The 25,356-nt window shown below is 34.8% G+C and overlaps 1 protein-coding gene, 1 long non-coding RNA gene and 1 pseudogene across 2 annotated transcripts; all 3 read right to left on the bottom strand.

Moving 5' to 3' along the window:
* Positions 1-3,162: 3,162 nt before the first annotated feature.
* LOC110771116 (beta-glucosidase 12-like) lies at positions 3,163-6,451 on the bottom strand. The gene is made up of 13 exons (XM_088254849.1): positions 6,258-6,451; positions 6,036-6,105; positions 5,722-5,780; positions 5,538-5,613; positions 5,318-5,395; positions 5,121-5,208; positions 4,773-5,028; positions 4,458-4,573; positions 4,155-4,372; positions 4,028-4,059; positions 3,804-3,906; positions 3,613-3,721; positions 3,163-3,504 (listed from the first exon to the last, which is right to left on the bottom strand). Exons 1-13 carry the CDS (start codon positions 6,420-6,422, stop codon positions 3,336-3,338), a joined length of 1,539 nt encoding a protein of 512 aa, XP_088110975.1. The 5' UTR covers positions 6,423-6,451; the 3' UTR covers positions 3,163-3,335.
* A 2,929-nt stretch (positions 6,452-9,380) lies between these two features.
* LOC148294159 (beta-glucosidase 12-like) lies at positions 9,381-13,253 on the bottom strand (annotated as a pseudogene).
* A 1,649-nt stretch (positions 13,254-14,902) lies between these two features.
* On the bottom strand, positions 14,903-18,303 carry LOC110771120 (uncharacterized). Its single transcript, XR_002528838.2, has 6 exons — positions 18,098-18,303; positions 17,335-17,445; positions 16,796-17,223; positions 16,051-16,367; positions 15,312-15,427; positions 14,903-15,194 (listed from the first exon to the last, which is right to left on the bottom strand). It is a non-coding gene; the product is annotated as an uncharacterized LOC110771120 (long non-coding RNA).
* Between the last annotated feature and the right edge of the window lie 7,053 nt (positions 18,304-25,356).

The following is a 25,356-nucleotide window of genomic DNA, read 5'->3' as shown; positions in this document are numbered from 1 at the left end:
GATCATACTTTGTTTCTGAAACGTCGCAGAGGTAAATTGACAGCTTTAATAATTTATGTTGATGATATGATTGTAATTGGAGATGATCAGGTAGAAATACAGAGTCTTCAGAAATATCTTGCGTCTAAGTTTGAGATGAAATCATTAGGTGACTTGAAATACTTTCTTTGAATTGAAGTTGCTAGATCTAAGCATGATATTTTTTTATCCCAAAGAAAGTATGTTTTGGACTTACTTGCAGAAACCGGAATGTTAGATTGTAAACCCATTGATACTCTTAGAGAACAGAATCATAAGTTGGGGTTGTATCCTGATCAAGCTCCTACTGATACGGAGCGCTATCAACGGCTTATGGGAAAATTAATTAATTTGGCTCATACACGTCCTGACATTGCATATGCAGTGGGTGTAGTGAGTCAGTTTATGCACTCACCTAGTGAAGACCATATGGGTGTCGTGACACGTATTTTGAGATACCTCAAAGGCACTCCTGGCAAGGGGTTAATGTTTTCCAAGTATGGTCATACAGATGTGGAAGGGTACACAGATGCTGATTGGGCAGGTTCAGCTACAGATAGGCGTTCGACATCTGGGTATTTTATGTTTGTTGGTGGCAATCTTGTTACGTGGAGGAGCAAGAAACAAAAGGTGGTGTCTCAATCTAGTGCTGAGGCCGAGTATCAGGGGATGGCCCATGGTGTATCTGAGTTACTATGGTTGAGGAGATTGTTGAGAGACCTTGGTTTTGGGCCTAAGAAACCCATGGATTTACATGGATTTATATTGTGACAATACGGCTGCGATTGCAATAGCTCATAACCCTGTACAACATGACCGTACAAAGCATGTGGAGGTTGATCGAAATTTCATTAAAGAAAAGTTGGATGCGGAGATTGTGTCATTCCCCTTCATCCGTTCTGAGTATCAGTTAGCTGATGTTCTTACGAAAGCTGTTTCTACAAGTATCTTTCTCAACTCGCTTGACAAGTTGGGCATGCGTGACGTCTTTGCTCCAACTTAAATGGGAGTGTTAGTGAGATATCTTATTCTATTAGGATATTATTTTATTTATTTCCTTTTGTATAGATATTACGTAATTAGGATTCCACTTATTTTCCTACTTTAACCCTACTAGGGTTTGTAACCTTGTATTATAAATACCTCCTTTCGGAGAATGAAAGATATCTGAAAATATTCTACCATATTGTTTGACTTTATCTAGCTAATATATTGAATTGAATCACTGCTATATAAAAATGCATATCTAGCTAACAAGTTAAGAAATTCTGTATATTTACATATTAAGCATTGGCTGTAGCCTGTATGAAGGTGTTATGTTATACAAAAGATCTTGGATTCTCGGGTTTAATTGGGTCCAGTAAATCATCCCGCATTGATACCTTGAAAAGACAAAGAAGGACTAATAACTCACAACTACTAAGACCTATAATGTCCTCAACTTAATCACCTGTATAGTTCGGCATGTGTGAGGTTTTATACAAAATATCTCGATGTTATTAGTAGTAGAACCAGTTATTATATTTGTATTTTATTTTTCCAAGTTCTTGATGTTGGAGTTTACATTCTTCAGCAGTTGATTATAGTATTGACTTATGTAAGCTTGATTAGATGATACGCAAAAATAAATTGATTATTATCTTCTAGGGAGTGGCTTGGAGAGAATTCAAGTATAGCTTACATCTGCATGTGAAATTTTTTTAAATGATAAATTAGAAGAGTTAATTATAGTACATTAAATATAAATCCCTTTCTCGAGAGCAGTTCTTTTTCAGATAAGGACTGCGAGGAAATTGAAATAATCTAAATTATTCAGCTCGATTTGCATTATTCAGCAGCAATGACAAAAAATAAATAATCTAAAATTACTCAGCTCGATTAAAGGGACAATTGTTTCCAATATCAAACAACATAAACAAACAAGTGTCATTCCAACTTTATAAAATAAAAAAAATAAAAAAAACTATTTTCCTCATATTCCAACTATTAAAAAAACTATTTTCCAGACATCGCACCATATGTGAAAATTACAAAAATTTAATATATATATATATATATGCAGAAGCACTATTATACATGAGATAACTGTCGTCAATTCTCCATGTTCTGAAAATTATTATTAATTCTCCATCGAAGCATTTAATGTCTGAATTTGTTTTTTCTCTTGCTGTTTTCTCCTAATCCTTTCGACTAGCTAACAAGATTAGAAATTATAAATATTATCATACAAAAAAATAAAATAAAAATTAAGCATTGGTTTGTGGAAACTAGATGTATGAAGATAAAATGCCATGAGGAGCGTGAGGAACGTATATACAATTGCAAAATATATTTGATGAAATATTATAAAAAAAAAACAACTGGGTTTGTACGTAGAGCCATGCACCTAAAAGTGAATCATTCCGGTAAACTTGGCCGTTTAAAAAAGAGTTGACATTTTTATAAGTGTTTTGGTTCACGACAGAGTCAGAAGTCCCATGCTATGTTTTCAGATACGATTCAAATTATGGCATGTTTACTAATCCGTAATTGAATTAGGGGGAATTGAATTAAGGATGAATTGAATTGAGGAGGAATTTGATTGAGGATAATTAGATTCCGGATTCCTATTGAAGTTGTTTACTAAACCATATGTATTGAGGGGAGTTAGATTCCATATTAATTCCTATTGAAGTTGTTTACTAAACCATATGGAATTGGGGTAGGAGTAGTACTAATTACTCAAAAGTCCTCGTTGTTGGGTTAAAGTAGATAACAAATTTGAAATTTTGAATATTGTGTGAGGATATAATGGGTGAAAAAAATGAATTCCTAATGGATTCATTCTTCAGGAATTAGAATAACACTTCCCACCAAGGAATTGAATTCCTTTAAAAACAGGAATTCAATTCCTTATTTTGTGTGGGTCCCACTTACTTTTCAATTCCTTGATGTGAAGTAAACGCAGGAATCCTCCTTATGCGGAATTCAATTCATGATGAGAATTCCAAATGCTTAAAAAAAGGGGAGAGAGAGAGAGAGAGAGAGAGAGAGAGAGAGAGAGAGAGAGAGAGGCCATCTCAAAATTTTGAGATTTTGTTTCAATCCAAAATATAAAAGATAAAAGAGATGCCTTGGGAAAAAAACTAACCAATTCAAGTGCTTTTTATTGCTGAATATTTCGGAGGTACATTCGCATTATTAAAGGAAATACAAAGATGGAACCAAGGGATTCAAATTTGACATCCCTCTCACATTATTGTACGGAGGTGCATTTGCATTATTGAAGGAAATACAAAGATGGAACCAAGACCAACAATAACTATAGCTTGATTTCTTCACTTCTTGAGCAAATTTTTGAACCACTGCGCCGAGCGTTTTTCATACCTTTTTAGCCCATCTTTAAAATCCACATAGTTGAGACCGAATCGAACAGTGTATCCAGAAGCCCATTCAAAATTGTCTAGCAATGACCATGCAAAGAATCCCTTCACTTTGACACCATCCCTATACACACAAAACAAAAAAACAAAAAAAATAAAATTCGTATGTAAGGATTCAAATTCAATATCCCAAACATAGTCTTAATTAAATAATTTGTTAATAAACACTTACTTTATTGCTGCTTGAACATAACAAATGTGGCGATGATAGTAGTAAATTCTATCGGTATCATTAAGGGCTTCCACAAGTGATAGATTGGGATCATCCAACTCATCAACGCCTACAATATAATGTGTTTTATGTAGTCTATAAATATATGTTGAAACATTGATGATGCAATTAAATAAGGCTGAAAAAATTACCATTCTCAGTAATGTAAATGATTGGATCATTATATTTTTCCTTTACGTACACTAAAAGATCGTGAATTCCTTTTGGATAGACATATAACCAATCTGAGCCGGCCTAAAACACCATTGGAAGATATGTGAGATTTTTAGGAGTCAGATTTGCATGTGGAAAATAATATTTAATCATTCGTACTATACTAATGGCTTAATTAGTTAACACTTGATTTGATGTGTACCTGTGGACCAATGAGGACCCCGTTAAGCTCCGCTGCCACACCATATATGAATGTCAGAATCTAATTTTTCTATGAAACTTACAATTTCTCCAACTCCAAGCAATTAAGTTTTTCATTTTGTACTCACGTGATTGATTAACGCGAGGATCTGTTACATAGCTTGCCTTTACAGAATTGTTGTGACCTGCATAGCTTGCATAGTAAGTAGTATAATAATTTAGTCCAAGAAAATCAAATGACCCGGCTAGCAACTTGGAGTCTTCTTCCTTGAATTTTGGTAATCGACGTCCAACAAGAAGTCGCATGCTGTGCGGATAATGGCCACTTGTAATTGGCTCCATGAACCTACAAAAACATGGAAGTGCCAACCATTAACAGAGCATCATACAAGTTATACTAGCTAGTAAATTTTATATTCATAAATACTTGCCATCCAAACATAAAATCCAAAGACCGTGTTGCTGCATTTCTATGGTGCGGTGCCTCAGAAATTGGCTCAAACCAATGCGACACTAGTGTTATCCCTATCAGGCCTTTTTGAGATGCCTGCACAACAACATTAGTGTTTGGTCAATTTAGAGCCAAAAATACATGGTACAATCTTTGTATATCTTGATGCACAAAGTATTAATTCTGTGAAGAAGAAAAAAAACAGTATTAATTCCATTTTGTATTGCTACTTTATACAACCGACTAACATAGAATTCTCAATTAGAGGGCCCAATATTAAAGATAATACTCGGACCTGATATGTACTCCTGTACACTTGGACAGCAGCTGCATGAGAAAGGAGGAGGTGGTGTGTTACCAAATATGGTTCACGTGCTGAATCTCCACCGGTGCAATTTAGTTGTTGCCAGCTAGAGCATCGTCCCGGTGCGAATGTCCCGATTGCATAACCCATGTTACTAACGGTATATGGCTCATTCAACGTAATCCAATGCTTTACTCTATCACCAAATTCACTAAAACAAAGGTCTGCATAGTCCCTAAAATAATTGCTGTATATACACATTTCAAAAAATATATGTTATGGTACTATTTATTTGATCAAATAATGAATTTTATACTCACGATAGAATTTGTCACTTACACAATCTGATGGCTTAACAAACCACCAAATTCTTCTTCTAATGCTTGGGGAAGATCCCAATGGAAGATTGTTGCAAATGGCTTTAAACCTATATATACATGTATACATCAGCAGTAAAAGCAAATTAAATTGATTATATGATGTTTTAAGAGTTTTACATATCGATCATTAATCTTTTAAGGTGAGATATGCTTTACCTTGGCGAATGGTTTCATTGATGAGCTTGTTGTAATATTCAATTCCAGCCTGGTTTACTCCCCCACTTAGTGTTCCATCTAATAATTAAAAACAAAACACAACAAATAAGGAAATAACTCGATCTAACTCGAGCAAGGAAAGTGTTTTCTAGCAAACAAAAAAGGAAAAAGAAAAACAAACAGAATTGCCATGTGTACATATTGAGGATTATCAACTTACTTGGTAACAATCTGGACCATGAGATAGAGAACCTATAAGCATCCAACCCTATATTCTTCGCAATTGCCAAATCTTCCTATATATAGTAAGGCACAAGTACATATAATCATAAGAAAGAAATAAAAATTGAGGAGCTCATCTTCGATGCCCCTATGTTTTCTTACAAATTATGAGATTTTTGAACCTTATAGCGGTGATATTGATTAATAGTAACATCTCCGTTGGTCCCATCCGCGATTTTTTCTGCAATTAACCATAGAAAATTTTGACTATATATTTATTAATAATAGATAAATTAAGTATTATTATATATCCATAGACCAGTGTTTCGGTCTTAATGATTTGGATGCCCCAAAACCTCTTACGAAGTCAAAAGGCATGGGATTTGGAGAAAACAATTCAGGGAAAGAATGACACCTGCAGAGATACTGAGATATAGAAAGCTTTAATTAAGAAACAAATTAAAAGATTAAGTGATTATTTTTTTTAGAGGCAGACCTGGATATTGGTGAGTGAAGTTATCCCATATGCTTGGTCCTCTACCATCTTCAAAGGCAGCACCTTCATACTGATATGTACACACACACATATACAAATATATGTAAGAGTACGTAGACAATGAATGCTTATTATTGGTCTGGAATTGAAAGTAAATTAAACCTAATTAATCATATGACCACAAAGTAAAGAGTAATTTAATTAGCCCCGCAATGGACTGACCTGGTAAGATGCTGAAGCCGCACCAAATACGAACCCTGTTTCGAAACTGCTCCTGTTGAGAAAGTCACAAACAACTGGTGGATCTGTAGCAGCTTCGCTACTTTGCAATGAAAAGCCAATGACTAGCACCAGACCCAACAGCAAAGACCCTAAATGCATTGCCATAGCTAACTTGAGGCTTTTGGTGATCTAGGTAAGTTGGCTCTTCCTTGCATATTGCATGTCCTTTATATAGAGGAAGGTGTACGTACTTCACCCGATAATAGATATAATAAACAATTCAATAATAATGTTTTTGTAAACACGATTGGAATTCAAAGGGTGTGCTGATCAGGTTCTGCCAAATCGTACGAAATTCTTTTTGTAAATGATTATTAAGTCTCGTGATATATATAAGATACATTTGCAAATTGCAATATGTTTTTGTTTCTTATTATAAGCAAGATAAAATGACCATTAAAACTAAGCATTGGTTTGGAAGAGTCTTGAGCTCCTTGATTTGTAAATACCTGTATATTTACAAAACTAAGCATTGGCTTTTGGGAAATATATATTTGAAGTTTTATTTATTTATTTGAAACCACATATACGAGGGTGTTGTTGATTGTATTCACTTCTATAGCTAGATTAGATGATATGCAAAAATAAATTGATTATCTTTTAGGGAGTGGGTTGGAGTGAGTTCATGTTATAGCTTCTACCTGCATCTGCATGCAGAATATATTTCTTTTGTGCATGGGAAAATCGATCTTTTAAATTTTAAATTAGAAGAGTTCCCGATAGGGTATCTTCTCGAGAAAAGAACTGGAAAAAAAATAATATTCTCAAACTATATTGCTCGCCTCATTTCCTGAAAGGATACTTCCCCTTCTTGCAAATCACGGTTTTGACATATGTGCAAAAATAATTCATTAAAAACACAAAAATAAAAACTTCTACACACATGTCAAACTGCTAGTGGCAAGAATGTAGGAGTTCCTATTTACCGGGGAATGAATGAAGTATTTTCCTAATAAAAAAATAAATAATTTGGTATAAGTCCAATTCTTATGATAGAATTTGGGTGCAATTCCACACACATATTGTTAGTAATCCAAGTCCTCTGACTTCAATGCCACATAGGATTACATTCCTTTTCTAATTTTATGATGTAATCATATATATTTTTTCTTTTAAAATTTATTTTCATGTTCCAATTATGCCCTTATGATTTAAATCGGGAAAGACTAATTTATATCAAAATAATTAGCTAATTAATGCAACTATTGATTCTGAATGCAATTCATAAAATATTTTCTATATTTGACCTTTTAGTTAATTATGATTTGAATTTATAAAATATTTTCTTGTCTATCCATTTTAATTTTGAAAATCCCATAAACATGTGTTGATACAAAAAAAATAAATATAATCTTTCTTCTTCCTTCTTTTTCTTCTTACAATCCTATGGACTAGGAATATACATGAATGTTAATTAGGTATGGATAGGTAAATTACCTATGGAGGAGGTATACATATGAATGCTATTTATCGAGGAGGTATACATATGAATGTTAATTAACTATGGAGGAGATATATGATATGAAATTACCTATGAAGGAGGTATACACAAACATGCAAAGCAGGTAAATCAAACCACCCAAAGACATATATACCTCACCATAAGGTATTCACTGGTTGAAAGCGTTTGATAAATTGAGATTAATTGTAAAAATATGATATTAATTTATTGATTGCAGTTATTATAAAATTTAGAGGAGTGACTGTACAATGGCAATATGCGTAAATGTTTTAAAAACAGTGGCCAAGGCTTTGCATACTTGGCTGGCCTGTTGAGTCGCTGGACCTAATTCTACGTCAAAAGAGAGGTGGACTGCATTCATAGTGCAAACTCAAAATTGGACCTATATCGAAAGATCCCATAAAATAAAAACCAAGTGTGATCAAATCTTAAACCATTTTATTGCAATCCAACTAAAAAAACTATTTTCCTGACATCACAGCTGGCAGTAGGGATCCTTTGAGCCTGGGTTTGGCTGGTTAATTAGCCATAGAATTGTGAGAATGTGAAGAAATATCACACATCTACTTCTTTCATTGTCAATTAATTTTAGGGTTAAACCTCGACTTCCTTCAAGAATACCCTTTGCATAAGGGCCAACATATAATCCAAGTGTATTATACATTACAGATTCGCTTGTTATCCATTCTCCATGTTCCAGCAGTACGTAGCATCTGAAAATTATTATGAATTTTTTTTCTTGCTGTTATATCTCCCAATGCTGACAAGATAAGAAATTCTCTACACATATTATATACATTAATTGAGCATTGGTTTGTGGGAACTATGTATTTGAAGGTGTTGATTATTATTAAATGGGCGATTTGAGTATCGCATGTGATTTTGGGAATTCTTTCAGAATCTCCTGTATGTATATAAAATTCCATGAGGAGCACGAGGAACATATATATAATTACAACATGTATATATGATAAAAACTTGCACAAGCAAGGTGTGTACGTACAGGTCAGCACCTACAGATTAACCATTCCGATAAACTTGGCCGGTTTCGAAAAGAGTTGAGATTTCAAAAGTTTTTTGGTTCAAGAAATATACTCATAGCACGTTACCTATGTTCAAGAAAGCTGTCCGCACTGTTTAAGAAATCAGAAGTACCGGATATATACTGTCAGATATGATTCAAATTGATGCTTTAGTTTTGTAAGAGTGGCTATATAGTATTCCCTTAAGCAGAGAAACTGTAATGAGGGTAGAGGTGTTCTTGATTATGATATATATGTGATATATTTGAAGGCAGTTGAGGTCCCTCTAAAACCAATTGGCAATAGGTGGAGTAATTCAACTTCTTATAAATCCAGGCTAAATTACTTAACTTTTCAATATGGGACAATTACTCTCAATAATATTTGCATATCGCATGTGATTTATTATAATATAGTTCATAGTCTTGGGATTCAAATTTGGTATATACAAATTTGACACCCCTCACTCACATTATTGTACACTAACAACTTCCACGTTATTGAAGGAAATACAAATATGGAAGCAATACGAACAATAACTATAATCAGATTTCTTCACTTCTTGAGCAACCTTTTGAACTAGTGTGCCGAAGATTTTAAGTACCTTTTAAGTCCATTGTTGTAATCCACATAGTTGATACCAAATCGAACAGTGTATCCAGAATTCCATTCAACGTTGTCTAGTAATGACCATGCAAAGTATCCCTTCACTTCGGTACCCTTTCTGCCCGCAGAAAAACAAAAGTAGAAAGAAAAAAAGAAACAATGCGTTGATGTCAATGTGCGGATGCAACACCCAGTCTTAATCAAATCATATGCTAATAAACACTTACTTGATTGCTGCTTTAACATAATAGATGTGGTTATGGTAGTAGTCAATTCTATTTGTATCGTTAAGGGATTGCGCAAGTGAAAGTAATGGATCATTCAACTCATCAACGTCTACAATTAATATATTGTATACTTTATGCATTCTAAAAATTTATTCTGAAACATTGTTGATGCAATTAATTAAGGCTATAAAATAATTACCATTCTCAGTAATGTAAATAAGTGGATTATTATACTTTTCCTTTATGTAGAGTAAAAGATCATGAATTCCTTTTGGATAACCAAGTGATTGATTAACGCGAGCACCTGTTAAGTAGCTTGCGTTTATGGAATTGTTGCGACCGGCATATAGCTTGCATAGAAAGTAGTATAATAATTTAGTCTAAAAAACATCAAATGATCCAGCGAGCAATTTGGATTGTTCTGTCGTGAATCTTGGTAATCGTCTTCCAACAAGAGCGCACATGCTACGCGCGGATAGTTGACACTAGTAATTGGGTCCATGAACCTTAAAAAAACATAGAAATTCCAACCATTAACTTGTACTAGATATTATATTTAGAACTAGCATTTAATTAATTGAGTTGGTATGCAATTTTACTTGCCATCCAAACATAAAATCCAAAGATTGTAATACAGCATTTTGATGGCGTGTTGCATTAGAAACTGGCACAAACCAATGTGACACTAGTGTTATTCCTATCACGCCTCTTTGTAATGCCTGCACAAGAACATTATTTTATGGTTGATGATTTGTAGCCAAAAGTAATAAGGGACAATCTTTATATATCTCCATATTCAAAGTATTAATTCCCGTTTCTATTGCAACTTAATACTACTAGTGACTAGTATAGAATTCTCAATAAGGACCATATATTCTGACCAAAAGTTAATAATTAAGCATGCCTGATATTTTTCCTTGTACAAGTTGACCGCAGCTGCATGAGAAAGGAGGAGGTGGTGTGTCACCACATATGGTTCAATGGAAGAATCTCCACCAGTACAGTTTAATTGTTGCCAACTAGAGCATTAGTCAGGTGCAAAGGTCCCAATTGCATAACCCATGTTACTAACAGAATATGGCTCATTCAACGTGATCCAATCCTTCACTTGATCACCAAATTCCTTAAAACAAAGGTCTACATAGTCTCTAAAATGCTTGCTTACACACATTTCAAATTGTATATGTTATGGTAATATGTATTTAATTATATACAATATTAGATGGACGCTAGAATTTGCTTACTTACACAATATAAGGGCTTAAGAAACCACCATATTCCTCTTCTAAAGCTTGGGGAAGATCCCAATGGAAGATTGTCACAAATGACTTTATTCCTTATATAAATACATAATCCGTAAAAGCAAATTAAAGTGATTAAATGATGTTTTAAGAGCTTTACATATCAATCATTGAACATGTACGGTGAGATGATTCACCGTTTCGAAGTTCATTGATGAGATTGTTGTAATATTTGATTCCAGCCTTGTTAACTCCCCCACTCAGCTTTCTATCTAATAATTAGAAAGAAAATACAACAAATATGGAAATAAGTTAATCTAAAAAAAGAAATTAAAGTGCAAAAAAATTGTTATATATTTTTGGCCTTGAAATTCTACTATGATTTAATTTTTTTCACTTCTTTCAATTTACTGTTTTAATTGAAAAAGAATATATGTTGGTTACAGTTGACAAACTTTTGCTTCAGTTAAAAATATAAATATTGTAGCAAGAACAAAAAAGGACTGTTATGTACAGTATTTAGGATGATTATCTTACTTGTTAATAGTCTGGTTGAAAATGGTACTTAGGTGACGAGGAGTAAATTTAACTAAACAAACAAGACACAACAACACAACAATCAAGAGAACACACATAGCATGCCACAAGGTACCTGCAGCCCTAGAAGATTACTAGTGACAACTTAGGCACTCAGAAGGACCCATCAATCTAGGCATCCCCTGTGCTAGCAACAACTATGGTGAAAGTGTGTGAAGTCATCAATATCAAGTAAACAGCAAACAGCAGATATAGATGACTAGTCAAACACCAAGAACATAAACCCAGAAAAATTTACAGATATGCAAAACAGATTTTGTTTACCCAGAAACCCACTATTGGGAAAAACTGGGAGTCATCAACCGACTAGGCAATCCACTAAGTAGAAAAAGATTCTTACAAAGGAATACAAGCAAGCTCAAGCAAAACCTAGATCTATTTAGGAAGATGAGCTATACCTCCTTTATGCAATCTTCTTCTCCAACTTAGCAAAGCTTGAAGCTAAGTTCTTCATGGCAATGGCAGCTCCTTCTTCAGCTCGTTCATCCCATGGCACTAGCTTACAAGCTCCAACTCAAACAGAAACCAAATTTGGATTCAAAGGAGAATGACCAATTTCTTCAAGAAACCATAGTCTTGAAGAAATCAATCTTGAATCTGACCTAGATATATATATGAGAGAGTGTTTGATCTAGCAAGATGAGGTTTTCATATTTCAAATGCAGTTTTCGAAAAATCAATTTGGAAAACTCAAAGATGAAAAATATGAAGGTTTGCTCTTGAGGAAGAAGCGATAGTTTCCAAGGAAACTTTCCAAAACTTGCCTACAAAAGTGACGGCAACCAAATGAAGAATTGTTTGGCTTTTACACACAAAAATTCCCTAGGTTAGAATCGTACAATGACAGCTGGGAATTTTGCAGAATAGGACAAAAACATTTGGGTAGGATCCAGCTGGAACAGTGAGCTGGAATTCCTACTGAGGCAGAGGTTGACTAGTCATAATCTTCAGAAGTTGGAAAATGCAATGCAAAATTTACCTTTGTCAATTTGCTTGAACCTCCATAGGATAGTTGATAGTTAAGAACACCTAGAGAAGCTATTCTTAATCTAAACTTGAGCTTGATAAAAACAATAAAAATCCTATTACAAAATTGTCAAGGGAAGCCAAAAGAAATTCTCAAAATTCATACATTAACACTGGGTCATGAGATAGAGAGCCTATAGAGAGCCTACATCCAATTCTTCATAATCCCCACATCTTCCTGCATATGGTAACAGACAAATATATATCATTGTAAGGAAGAAAATAAAAATTGGGGATCTCATCTTCAATATGCCCTCTGTTTTCTTGAGGCTCCCAAATTATGTCATTATTGAACCTTGTCACGGTGATATTGATCAATAGCGACATCTCCATTGCTCCTATCCTTTATTCTTTATGCATATAACCATAGAAAATATTGTAAGTAGAAAGATCGGGGAAATCATATGACGCAATATAACATGCATATACATTTTGGGTAATTGAAGTGTGGTACTGGAGTAATATATATATAATAAACAATTCAATAATGTAAGGGAGTAGCCATCACGTGGTGCACGTTTGGCTTCGTCCACCCCAAAACCAATTAATAATGAGTGGAGTAGCCCAACTCCTTATAAGTCCATGTAAATGGGGAGTACTAGCCCAACTCCTTCTATAAGCCTATGTAAGGTTCTTTTAACTTTCTAAGACATTTCTTCACATCCTCACAGTAATTAGAAACCTTTGCAATAGCCAATGGGATGTAGCACAATGAAAAAGGGCATTGACATACCAGCGATCTTATGTTCGAACATCCACGGCACCTTGACAATGTGTGTGAGAAACCACCCTTCCTTTTCTTAAATTTGGCAATGAAAGAAACCTTTGCAATATATTTTATATACTTTTAAGGAATTAAAAATGATCATTTAAAGCTAAAATTTTTGCCATCTATTAAAATTGTTAAAGATAATCTTCTTTTACTAAATTAGTTGAGATATAACTTCGTTGAACAGCCGCCTGAGCAAAATGGGTTCAAAGAGGGAGAAAAACTTTGTTCTTAACAAGGGGAAAAGGGGCGGAGAGTATGTGAAAGTCCATTAGTTGAGAGTCCATAAAAGATTTGACCGCATCTCCATTTGAACCAGTCTTGAGCTGCTTGATTTTTCAAAGCAAAGATTGCAAATAGATTTGTATGTGGATTCGCAAACAAAGTCATTAGTGCATGCTTATCATTCATATATTAATTTATTGTGGAAGGTATAACTTCGACGCCAAAGTATGTACAGTACTGTGGCAATTGGACAAGCAGTCATCGATCTGAAAAATCATCATTACTTCTGCACGTAATTTCTTGCTGTTATCTCCTAATGCGTGTGCAGCATATATACAATTTAATTAAGCATTATATATATATATATTTGAGGGACGACCTTTCGGGTAACTGTACGATTTTTTTTTTAATGATCCAAACCATCTATTTATTAGGTCTTCATTTATGGATCATCCTTACAAAAAATTGGAAACCATTTAGACATCTAATTGCATCCTACAAAATCAATGAATACGGTACTTCAAAAAAGTACTAAAATTTGAATAATTTAATTGAGTGGTCAAATGATATCAGATCCAAGTGTTTTTTTTTTTTTATAGATATAATCTTTGAATGAATATCTACAAAATAGACAATTTGGATTAATGAAATACAATACAGAGTAGGCCCTACAAGGGTATCCCTCAAAGCGTCTATTTTTCAAGTCTTTGGGGTTTGGATTATTTGAGGAACACACTTTAGGGTATCCTACGAATATTTTTTAACAATCCAAACCGTCTATTTTTCAAGTTTTCATTCACCCTAAACTAATAAAAGGTACCTACAAATTAACCATTCGGATAATTTTGGCCGGTTTCAAAAAGAGTTGACATTCTAAAAGTTTATTAAACTCGGTTTGGTGGTTGTTAGATTGTTAAGCTTCTGTTAAGGTAAGCAAAGCTATACACGAGAACAGATTAAGATTTTCTCTCTTGTCTGATTCTGCTTGTTCTAAACTGCTATCAGTATTGTGCATGTGAATAATGTTAAATGTTAAATTAGAAGATTTGGCAGTGTGTTTGGAGTGAATTCGAAGCTTTAGTTTTGACATGTATATATCTGCAGGCAATTGAATGAAGCTTTGATACAATTTTGTGAATGCATATGTTGATTATCTGGATGATGAATTTTTTTTTAAAAGCGTCCAATCTGGCGACTCCAACGAAACCTCTACCAACCAAAAAGTCGTTTGCTTGGATGCTCAAGAAACCAGTTATCATCCTCTTGTCTCAATTTCCCGTTCCTCATGAAAAGGCAGGTCTAGTAATTTGTATGTGCAAAACCATTCATCGTGAAATAATAATAGCTTAAACTAGTAATTTGATGTGTACCTTTAGACCAATGGGGATCCCATTATGCTCAGCTGCCACAATATAAATGAATGTCATAATCTAATTAGTCTAAATTTGGATTAAGTTTTCAGTAACTCACATGAAAGTGTAACGCGAGAGTCTGTTGTATAACTTGGATAACTACTCTTATGTGCATCGCTTGCATAGTAACTAGCATCGTAACTAGCATAGTAATTTATTCCAAAAAAATCCAAGGACCCAGCTAGCAACTTGGATTGAGCTCTAGTAAATTTCGATAACCGTCTACTGAGAATGGCTAGCATGCGGCGAGGATATTCACCACTTGTGAGTGGCTCCGCTGCTCCGCAAACCTAAAAAATGAAATTCCAAGTATGAAGTTATTACTAGTACAAGGCATTGCTAGTTAATAAATTATTCACAAAGAAAAAATTAAAATCAGTTGATATTGTAATTAACAGTATACTTACCATCCATACATAAAATCTAAAACCCGTAAGGCAGCTTCTTTATTTTTCTTTGACTCCGAAAGAGGCACAAACCAGTGTGTCACAATTGTTATCCCTATCATCCCTTTTTGAGATGTCTGCACAAAGACATGAATTTTGGTTTATTTAGAATGAAAACAGATGGTAAAACCTTTGTTTATTTCGGTATAGAAATAATATTATTGATTCGTATAGAATTCTCAATGAATACCCAATATTGCACAAAATAAAAGAGAAACAATTTAGCAAGACATGATATTTAGTCTTGTACAATTTTACAGTACTTGCATGAGCAAGTAGGAGGTGGTGTGTCACCAAATATGGTTCAGTATCCGAATTGCCGCCGGTGCGAAGGCCCCGGTTGCATAACCATTGTTACTATTGTTGTGTGAAAACACACTAAGACCTTGTCGTTGATGGACTATGTGACGGCACACACACATTGAAGAGAGAAAGTAAACACACTCAAGAACACAAAGATTTATAGAGGTTCGGTCTCGTGCCTACATCCCTCTTGGTAATCCACCCGAGAAATTCACTAGTATATAAAGAAAACTTTGGTTACAATCAAGAACCCCCTAGCAATGTGAGTCCCACCTTAGAATTCAAAGTAAACATGCCAGAATGTATAGCAAACATTCATAACAATAGAGTCAACTGAAGAAGTGAATAAGTAATTGTCCATTTGAATGAATTTTGAAACAAGACAGAACTACAATACCGCTGTACAGCTTTCTCATACGGTTCTTCATTTTTCCAATCAAAAGAAAGGAAAACTGAAATGTCAAGCTCAGCAACGTCAGATTTTGAAGAATCATCCCAAGGTTCAGTAGCTGCACCATCTTGCCCTGGCGTCTGGAAAAGCTGTTGAAACACTACTGCTACCAACAATGTCATCAACTTTTGACTCAGTATCACTATCAATCTCACGTAGTCTCTTGATCCACCGTCACCATCAGGTGCCTGCAGCAATCCAGTGTCCAAGGAGCTCGATATAGACTTAACACTCTAAGCACTTACTGCAGTCAGAAGACCTAACTGGGAGCGCAACGAAGAAAAATTCAGATCATGTATTGTAGAAGCCTCACCATCAGTAGCACAAGAGACTACATCTTCTACCTAGAGAAACTAGAAAAGTGGAGCCATCTTTGCATGCAACTGAGACATATAAGAACACCTATAATATTTACCTTCAGAAAGTAAGATGTCAGCAATTTCATATTAACTGATTCTGTACTATCATCTTCAAATATCAGCATCTATTTCTATCATTTGGAATAATGAGGTCATCAAATTTTGTTTGACCTGGGTGATCATTATAGTTTATAAATAAACTACCATTTTCTTATAGGTTAAACTACCTTTGCAATCCAGTGATCTATAACGAATATCCAAAAAGCAATTCATGCACAAGAACCAATTGATCATCATATGAATTCCCAGAGAAGAAAAAGCTTGTAACTCACAGGTTAAGTAGCTTAGATGGTGAGGACGTAATACAGTTAATGCCTCCTTCCACTGCCACTGGCGTTCAGATAACGGAAGAAGACGCTGCAAAATTGACAACTGCCATTCCCACTCGTCAATGAAATGTTTGGCAATTGACGCTCTCCACTCCAATGCTTGTCTTCCACCCCTACTTATGCCATCGCTTAGAGCATGATCTAGTTCAGTTATAAACTTATAGTTGAAGGAAGACAGTGATGTAATATATCAAGTAGTTCCTCGTGAAAGATACAACTAATTTGTTTCCCTCTTCACGTGTCAGATCAGTTTGCTCCGAAGCACATGTGTAATGTGATTCAGAATAGCTCCAAGGTGAGGCACAATGAGCCAAATTGAGAGAAAGATCATCCATATTTAAAAGCGAACTTATGACATTCACCATCATGATCTGCATCATTACAGAAGCATTATAAAATCATTACAATGAAGAACAGGAAAAAAGATGCAGCAAACTAATAAAACTGATGATATATATCGCAAACAAATTGAGAGCATTTACATTTCAAAGGAAAACATGAAACTTCACCAGTCATAGTCCTTCATCACTCCAACCGCAAGAACAGCTAAATCCAGAGCATACCACATGTGCATAAGTTCAATATGCTGCATCCTACCATATAATAAAATAGAACAGAGAAACGCGAAACCATCAACATGTGAAGAAAAGCATGTCAAATCCCAAACGGACAAAATATGAAATACATTGAGTGCAAAATTCATTTGCAGATGTAATTTAAGGGTTGGAGAAATCCATTTCTGGGATTGGGGCATAATTCTCCCTTGGATGCATAATGCATTGGCCTTCTTCCATTTCATTCCCCTCCACCTCCCCGCCCCCCGCACACGCACACACACAACAAAAAAGACTCCCACAAACTTGCGAGTTACAACACAATATGATAGTATTATTATATTAACGTATCAAAACTAACAGAAATATTATATTAGCTTCTCTTGGGGCGTGTTTGTTAAAGCATTTCAAGACTACTTTGGTGTAACTCATGTTGATTGGGCAAAGTTTTGGGCTGAATGTAATTTGATTTAATATGTCATGTCATGATTGTTGGTCTGATTTTGATGGTTTTCTACAAGATATCTTTGAATACGAAAAGAACAAAGAAACAGTTTTCCTTTCTCTGTTTTCTTTCTAGCTCGTCTTTGTAGGTTTTCTTCCTCTGTTTTGAATAAGATACAGTTTTCCATGTAAAAAGAACAAAAAAATAGACCAGAACAAGATTATTTTGAGGATTTTGAGGACTTACCCGAAGTGGACTTTGATTTCCAGTACGAAATTCTCAACAAAAGGGTCTAGCAGGTGATCTTCGCATGCTATTTGTTCTTTAGCAGACAACATCAACGATAATTTTCAATTCCATGCTTGACCAGAATTGACGCCGGCAACATAAGAGGCAAGATCAAGCCGATAAGATAAAGAATCACAAGGAAATTTTCGACAAATCGAGCTAGGCGGCCTGGGCGGCTCTGTGGAATATAAAATTAGTTTCTTTATGTTTTTTTATTTTCTTTTTTGTAATTAAACAATATCTTTGCTTTATTTTAATTAATTTTATTAGTAAGTATGTTTTAATTATTATTTCTTTAGTGAACAATTAGTATTAAATATTTTAATTCAATTCATAAATTATATTACTTAATAAATAGTAATTATTATGTTTTAATATTTTTCGGACTTTAATTTTCATAGGGATAATTTTTTTTTTTTTGGAATAGCTAATTAATTAATATTTTAATTGAAAAATATCTTAGTCTTATTTAATCAATATAATTACTAATTAGCTTTTAGTTATTATTCGTTTCATAAATTACTTATCAAATAGTAATTAATTTTTATGAATTATTTTGTGCTCTTAAAAACCAAGAAAGTGGTTGCAACATAGTAAGTATATATCACAAAAGAACCAATACATACATATAGTATACTTGATTTGCTAATGAACTTAGTTCTTGATTGACTGGTTTGTAGTGGTTACATGTCCTTAGAATACGCAATTGATGGGTTCTACTCGATAAAATCCGATGTCTATAGTTTTGGTGGGTTGGTGGTAGAGATAGTGAGCGGGAAGAGAAACATAGGATTTACTAATTGCTTTTTTTTGTTTTTGTTTTTTTTTTGGTTTCTTCTTTTAAGTAAGCACAATGATTTTGAACTTTTGATAAATTCTTTTAGGCATGGATGCTATACACAGAAGGCTGGTCCATTGAAGTGCTTGATACATCAATAGGGGACTTAGGTGATATCCTCAAGAAGTTGTGAGATTATTTCATGCATGTAGGTCTTTTTTGTGTGCAGCGTAACCCGGGAGATAGGCTGAGCATGCAAGTTACAGTTCTAATGCTAAGTGGTGAAGGGTCATTGCCTCAACCTCAAAAACCTTGTTCTTATAGTGAAATGGATCTCAATGAATCAACGTCAGTCATTCTTTTAAAGCATTTTCAACAAATGAATGCAAGTGCTTCAAATTTGGGGCAAAGATTCATGAAGTTCCAAATTGTGTGAGGATGGATCTCCTAAAATGCCACTACAATGTGCACGTGTTATAAGGTATGCAATTACAGTCACTTCAATCATATGCACTTTCCGAGTTAGTAATATGGGAAACCAGTCTAGAATTTTCATATTCGTTAGAGAGCATGTGTTTTTTGTCGTTTTTTACCATTGTCTGATATTTACCATGTGTAGTCTAAGATGGCTATTTCGACTTTAAAGACTATTTTGAATCTCTATGTGATGCTGTGGACTGTAGTAAAGACTTCTATTTGCTTTGAAAGCTATTTAGAGGCTCAGGTAATTATTTCTTTTTACTTGGCGGTCCCAACCCAAAGCATATATATACAGTTTGAGTTTGGTGTTGTATAACTTACTGAGAAGACTTGGGGAACTGAACCATGCATATTCCCTTCTAATGGCTAGCTCACCCTTACCCTAACCCTTATCCACAGACTAGTAGTAACATTTTACATATTGAATAAATGGCCAATAAGCTCTCCAATAACATATTTGTTCTAGCTAAGCAGCTGTGGCAATGAGAGGGTACTAAAGAGACAGATACTACTACTTGTATATATATATATATATATGGAAGTGGATCTGCGGCACCATATTTTTGACAAAAGTTTTGATGCAAGTTCTTGACGCCCAATCAAAATGGTATAGCCGCCCGGCTATACCATTTTTTATAATAAAATAACCGTAGCATAGCCGTGCGGCTATACTATTTATTAAAAAAAATAAATTAAAAAAAGACCCTTCTATTTGCATTAGTTTATACTTTATAGATATTAATTTTCTAGTTTCGATATATATACTTTATAGATTTAAATTTTTCAATATATATTATTTTTATTCAAAATTTTGTAAAAAATCAAGTGTATTAGACATGAAAACTACATACGTACGTGTAAAATACGAGTATTAAATATGAAAATGCTAAATTTTTTATACGGCTAATAACTCTAAAAAAGTAAAAACTCAGAAGGGTACAATACAGGCTCGTGTGAAGGCCTAATAGTAATGGAAAATGCTCTAAACTATCGATTAACAAAAATTGGGGAAAAAAGATAATAGTATACATGTAAAGAGTATAGCGCGGCTATACGATTTATAAAAAAAAATTAAAAAAAAGACCCAAGTATAGCCGCACGTCTATATGTTTTATTTTTATAAAAAAATCCCTATTATATCCGCTCGGCTATACTATTTTCAGTAGAAGAGTTCAAATTTGGCTCAAAACTAAGCACCACAAGATGCTAGAGGAAAAGACCATGAGGTTCTAGAGGTACATATCATCTTAATGATAAAATAGGATGCTTATTTATATTTGAAGTATCAGTGTGACCTCAAATGACATTGTTTTAGACTATTAGTTAACAATATCTTCACATAAAACATAAAACAAAGAATCTGAACTCCATAAGTATGCCAGGAAACTTAGTAAAGGCTTTTACTGTCACTTAACATCAACTGTAGGAGACTTAATGGAGCCAAAAGGATACATATCTCCAAGGACACCCAGACTGCTGCTGCCCATTGTATTCATACTCACAGCAGATATTGCCGGGTTAGGGAAAACTTTGAAAGGGTGCTATAGTGTCACTTAACCTCAACTGTAGGAGTATCCTTGAAGTCAGAAGGATCTACATATCTCCAAAAGAGTGCCAGACTGCTTCCCATTATATTCATAATCATAGCAGACAATGTTGCGGGTAATGCAACCATTGGCGAGGTGAAATGAAAAGTGGCCAAAACCACACCTAAAGAAGAATTTTGCATACCAACCTGCTAGTGTCAAACATGTAAATGAAGGATTAGTGTTGCATCCCCACCAAAATTTATGAAAGTTTCGACATTTCAATCTGAGCATAAAACAATGAAGATCTTCTATGGACTTACAATAAAGTTTAAGAAGAGAATTTTTATATCTTTATTACCAATTTGACCAAAGCCAAAACAAAATTGGAACACAAGGATTCACAGAAAGCCAGATCATGTCTTAAGGTTTACATTCTATTTGATTAATACCTGGATTGATATTGCTCGTCTTTGTGCTTCTCTAAACCCGCAAACAGCTGCTGATATATACCTGCAAATTAAGACTCTCCTTGATAAAAAAAGGACTCCTCAAGTTGCACATTTGCACCGCAAAAACTCCCAAACAAACTAAACAAACAGGCCAGCACCACAACCTTAAAGAATATTTGTATGAGTGCAAACTCTACCAACAATGCTCGTATACAAAACTAGCTTCTATCTTCATATGTCAAATTAAAATCCACATAGACAAAGAAGATTGAATATATACTTTCTTACTACAATAGCTTTTATGGCTATGAACTCATAATGATAGCAAACTATAGTTTCTCAACTGTTGCTTACAAATTATGAGTACTTTGTTTTTTCAAAGTATAGTTAACTTCACTCTATGATTTATATATCAAACTTGACAGAAGCTAAATCAAACAGCAATAATACACTAATACAAGGCTACAACGTAATTTTTTTAGAATTTTTGAGCTAAAATTAGAGTGAATCTTTACATACTGAAAAAAATGTATACATTACCTTGAGCTTTTTCCACAACAACACACTTAACAATTAAAGTCACCAACAGTGAAAGTAGCATTAGATAATGACGTTTTGGAAAACCCACAAAATTACCAAAATTCCAAAGGAATTATTCACTATGAAAATTAATGGAAATTCACACCAATAATTTATACCACAATATCAATTTACAATTAGAATTCAATGCATGTACACTACAAAAATTTTCACAATAAAAAAATTGTGTTTATCTTGTTCCATAACTTCATCGCTCTACATAATGGTCACAAAACTTGCTCACTCATGCCTAACTTCATCCATCTGCTCGTGTGTTGGCAAACTTGCTCCCAACAAGCCTTCAAGGATTTTAGGACTCAAGCTGCTTGAGAATAGATAGGTTGTAGCAGAAGAGAAAACCATTAATGGATTATTAGAATAGATATATATTATGAAGCCAATGAGTGGCTGGCAGCTGGGGGAATTTAGAGTAGATTTCTTTTTGGGTAAAAAGGGAGGCTACAACACTGTAGCCGTCACTTTGACAGAAAGAGAGAATTTTGTGAGCCTTTCTTCGCTGCTTTTCTTCCTTCTCAGTGAAGTATGGGTTTTCATTATGAGATTTTGAAAAAATGGTTTTTAAAATCTGTTTTGATATTTGAAATCATCTTCACTCATTCATTCATCATTTTTGAGAGAGAGAGAGAGAGAGAGAGAGAAAGGGAGTCATCTTCTTCTTCTCCTTTGCAAATGATGAGATGAGTGAGATATGAGGTTTCCAAAATGAGATTTTCAAATTGTTTTTGAAATCTGCTTTGTTATTCAAAATCTGCATCCAGGATAGTTAAACATATTCTCATTCATATCTAGATCAAATTCTTGGATTATTTTCTTCCATAATGGTTTCTTGAAGAAATCGATCTTTTATTCATTGAATCTACATATTCATCGATCTATCAATCTGGAGCTGAGTTGCAGTGCCATGGGGTGAAGGAGCTGATGGACTAGCTGCTATTTCTATGAAGGACAAGCTACTAGCTCAACTAAGTTTGGAGAAGAAGGTTGCACATGGAGGTAGTGCTCATTTTCCTAAATAGACTTAGGATTGCTTGAGCTTGTGATTACTTTTTTTGTAAGAACCTTCTTAACTTAGTGGATTACCTGGTCAGAGTGATGACCCCCAGTTTTCCCAATGGTGGGTTTCTGCGTAAACATTTCTGGTGTGATTCTCTAATATATATGCTTAGTTATATTGTTTGTGTTATATCTGAAATGTTGATGAATGTTCACACACCTATCATTCTAATTGTTGCTAGCACAGGAGATGCCTAGATTGATGGGTCCTTCTGAGTGCATAGATTGTCACGTAGTTATCTTCTAGGCTTGCAGGGATTTGAATATTTGATATGTTGTGCATCTGTGTTATTCGTATATGTTTATAGTGTCATTTCCCGGATCGCCGTAGCACGATATTGTCCGCTTTGGGCCCCCCTGCCCTCACAGTTTTGTTTCTGGGAACTCACGAGCAACCTTCCAGTGGGTCACCCATCCTGGGATTGCTCTAGCCCAAACTCGCTTAACTTCGGAGTTCCCATGGAATCCGAACTCCGAAGCCAGTGAGCTCCCAAAAAGCCTCGTGCTAGATGGAGGTGGGCATTTACATATAAGGCACATCACCCCCTCTCCGTTGGTCGATGTGAGATGTTACTGTCAAACAAAGTAGGGTAAATATTTAGTTATGCTCATATTCGCTCATATTATTATTCTTCTCCAATATGGAGGTATTTATACAAGTACAAAGATGTGTTAACCCTAAATAAAATAGGAAATATATCTAAATTACAATAGGAAGTAAATCTCTATTACAATAGGACTAAATAATAATTGGTAAGTAACCAAAATTCTAATGAAATAAGGAACTAAAATCCTAACTAAGTAAGGACTCGCCAACACTCCCCCTCAAGTTGGGCAAAGATATTTCGCATGCCCAACTTGACAAGCGAGTCACAGAACACCATACTTGAGAAGCACCAATTGTAGAGAAGGTCTTTTGGTCAACCACAAGTGAAATAAGTGACAAACTAAAGTACAGTTCGCAGCGGAAACACAAGAGCAAACCCTAAAAAATAGGGCACATAGCAGAACACAGAAACCCTATGAGCACGACAGCAGATAAGGCAGAACACAGAAGCCCTGTGAGCACGACAATAGATAAGGCAGAACACAGAAGCCCTGTGAGCACGGCAGAAGATAAGGCAGATAGCAAAACACAGAAACCCTGTGAGCACGGTAGTAGATAAGGCAGAACACAGAAGCCCTGTGAGCACGGCAGTAGATAAGGCAGAACACAGAAGCCCTATGAGCACGGCAGTAGATAAAGCAGCAGCAACAATAGCAAGGTAGGCAGCGACGACGGTAGCAAGGTAGGCGGCGGCGGCGGCGAACTAGGATTATAGGCTAAATGTATAGTTCAGCGGAAATAGGTAGTGTCTAGGGTTAGGGTAGAGACAGATCAAATCACAGTAACATCATCAGCAATGACCATAGCACATCATCGGCAATGACTATAACAACGGCAACATCAATGGCAATAATAGCGGCAACGGTAACATCAACGACAATAGTAGAGGTAACGGCAACGACAACAGCAACAACAACAGTTCTTCCATATCAACTTTAGCTAATTCACACAGACAACTTCTCTTCACTCCTTCTCTCCCCCTGAAGAGAAGAGGTCGTCGGAGTTAAGAAATAAGCAACATCTTCATGGGAATATGTCAAGCTAATGGGGATACGTCAATAAACATATCCTTTTCACTCCCCCTCCCCCCCTTCAAGAGGAGGGGAGGAGAGCACTTAAATTGCAAGGAGAACGCAACCACAGGTCACAAGAAAACCTAGGCTCTTATACCATGTCAAACAAAGTAGGGTAAATATTTAGTTATGCTCAGATTCGCTCATATTATTATTCTTCTCCAATATGGAGGTATTTATACAAGTACAAAGATGTGTTAACCCTAAATAAAATAGGAAATATATCTAAATTACAATAGGAAGTAAATCTCTATTACAATAGGACTAAATAATAATTGGTAAGTAACCAAAATTCTAATGAAATAAGGAACTAAAATCCTAACTAAGTAAGGACTCGCCAACAGTTACACATAGGTTTATGACTAGTTATTGACTAGTCATATTGTCTCCATGTTTATTTGATCATTATTGTCATACATCTGTCCATTGGGGTTTTAATTTACACCCTTCTCCTAAGTACCAATGTGAGAGAGAGAGAGACTGATGGAGACAAGACAGACAAAGAGCTCGAGTGGTTGGCATGTGTGTTTTTAAAATTTTGTCGAGCATAACTTGCATGTTGGCATGCCCAAGCCCGACAAAAGCCAAAAGTTTTTATTTATTTTTAATTATTTGCACAATATATTTACATATTATTTTTTTAATACC

This window comes from Prunus avium, chromosome 6 (assembly GCF_965620075.1).
Source record: "Prunus avium chromosome 6, drPruAviu1.hap1.1, whole genome shotgun sequence".
NCBI classification, from domain to species: domain Eukaryota; kingdom Viridiplantae; phylum Streptophyta; class Magnoliopsida; order Rosales; family Rosaceae; genus Prunus; species Prunus avium.
This window is presented reverse-complemented; position numbering and strand designations above follow the sequence as displayed.

Coding starts and splice junctions, on each gene's coding strand:
- LOC110771116 (XM_088254849.1), bottom strand. CDS start 6,422: ATGGCAATGCATTTAGGGTCTTTGCTGTTGGGTCTGGTGCTAGTCATT. Junction 5,396..5,537: donor ATGGTCCAGATTGTTACCAA/GTAAGTTGATAA, acceptor TTTAATTATTAG/ATGGAACACTAAGTGGGGGA. Junction 3,505..3,612: donor TATGTTCAAGCAGCAATAAA/GTAAGTGTTTAT, acceptor TTGTGTGTATAG/GGATGGTGTCAAAGTGAAGG.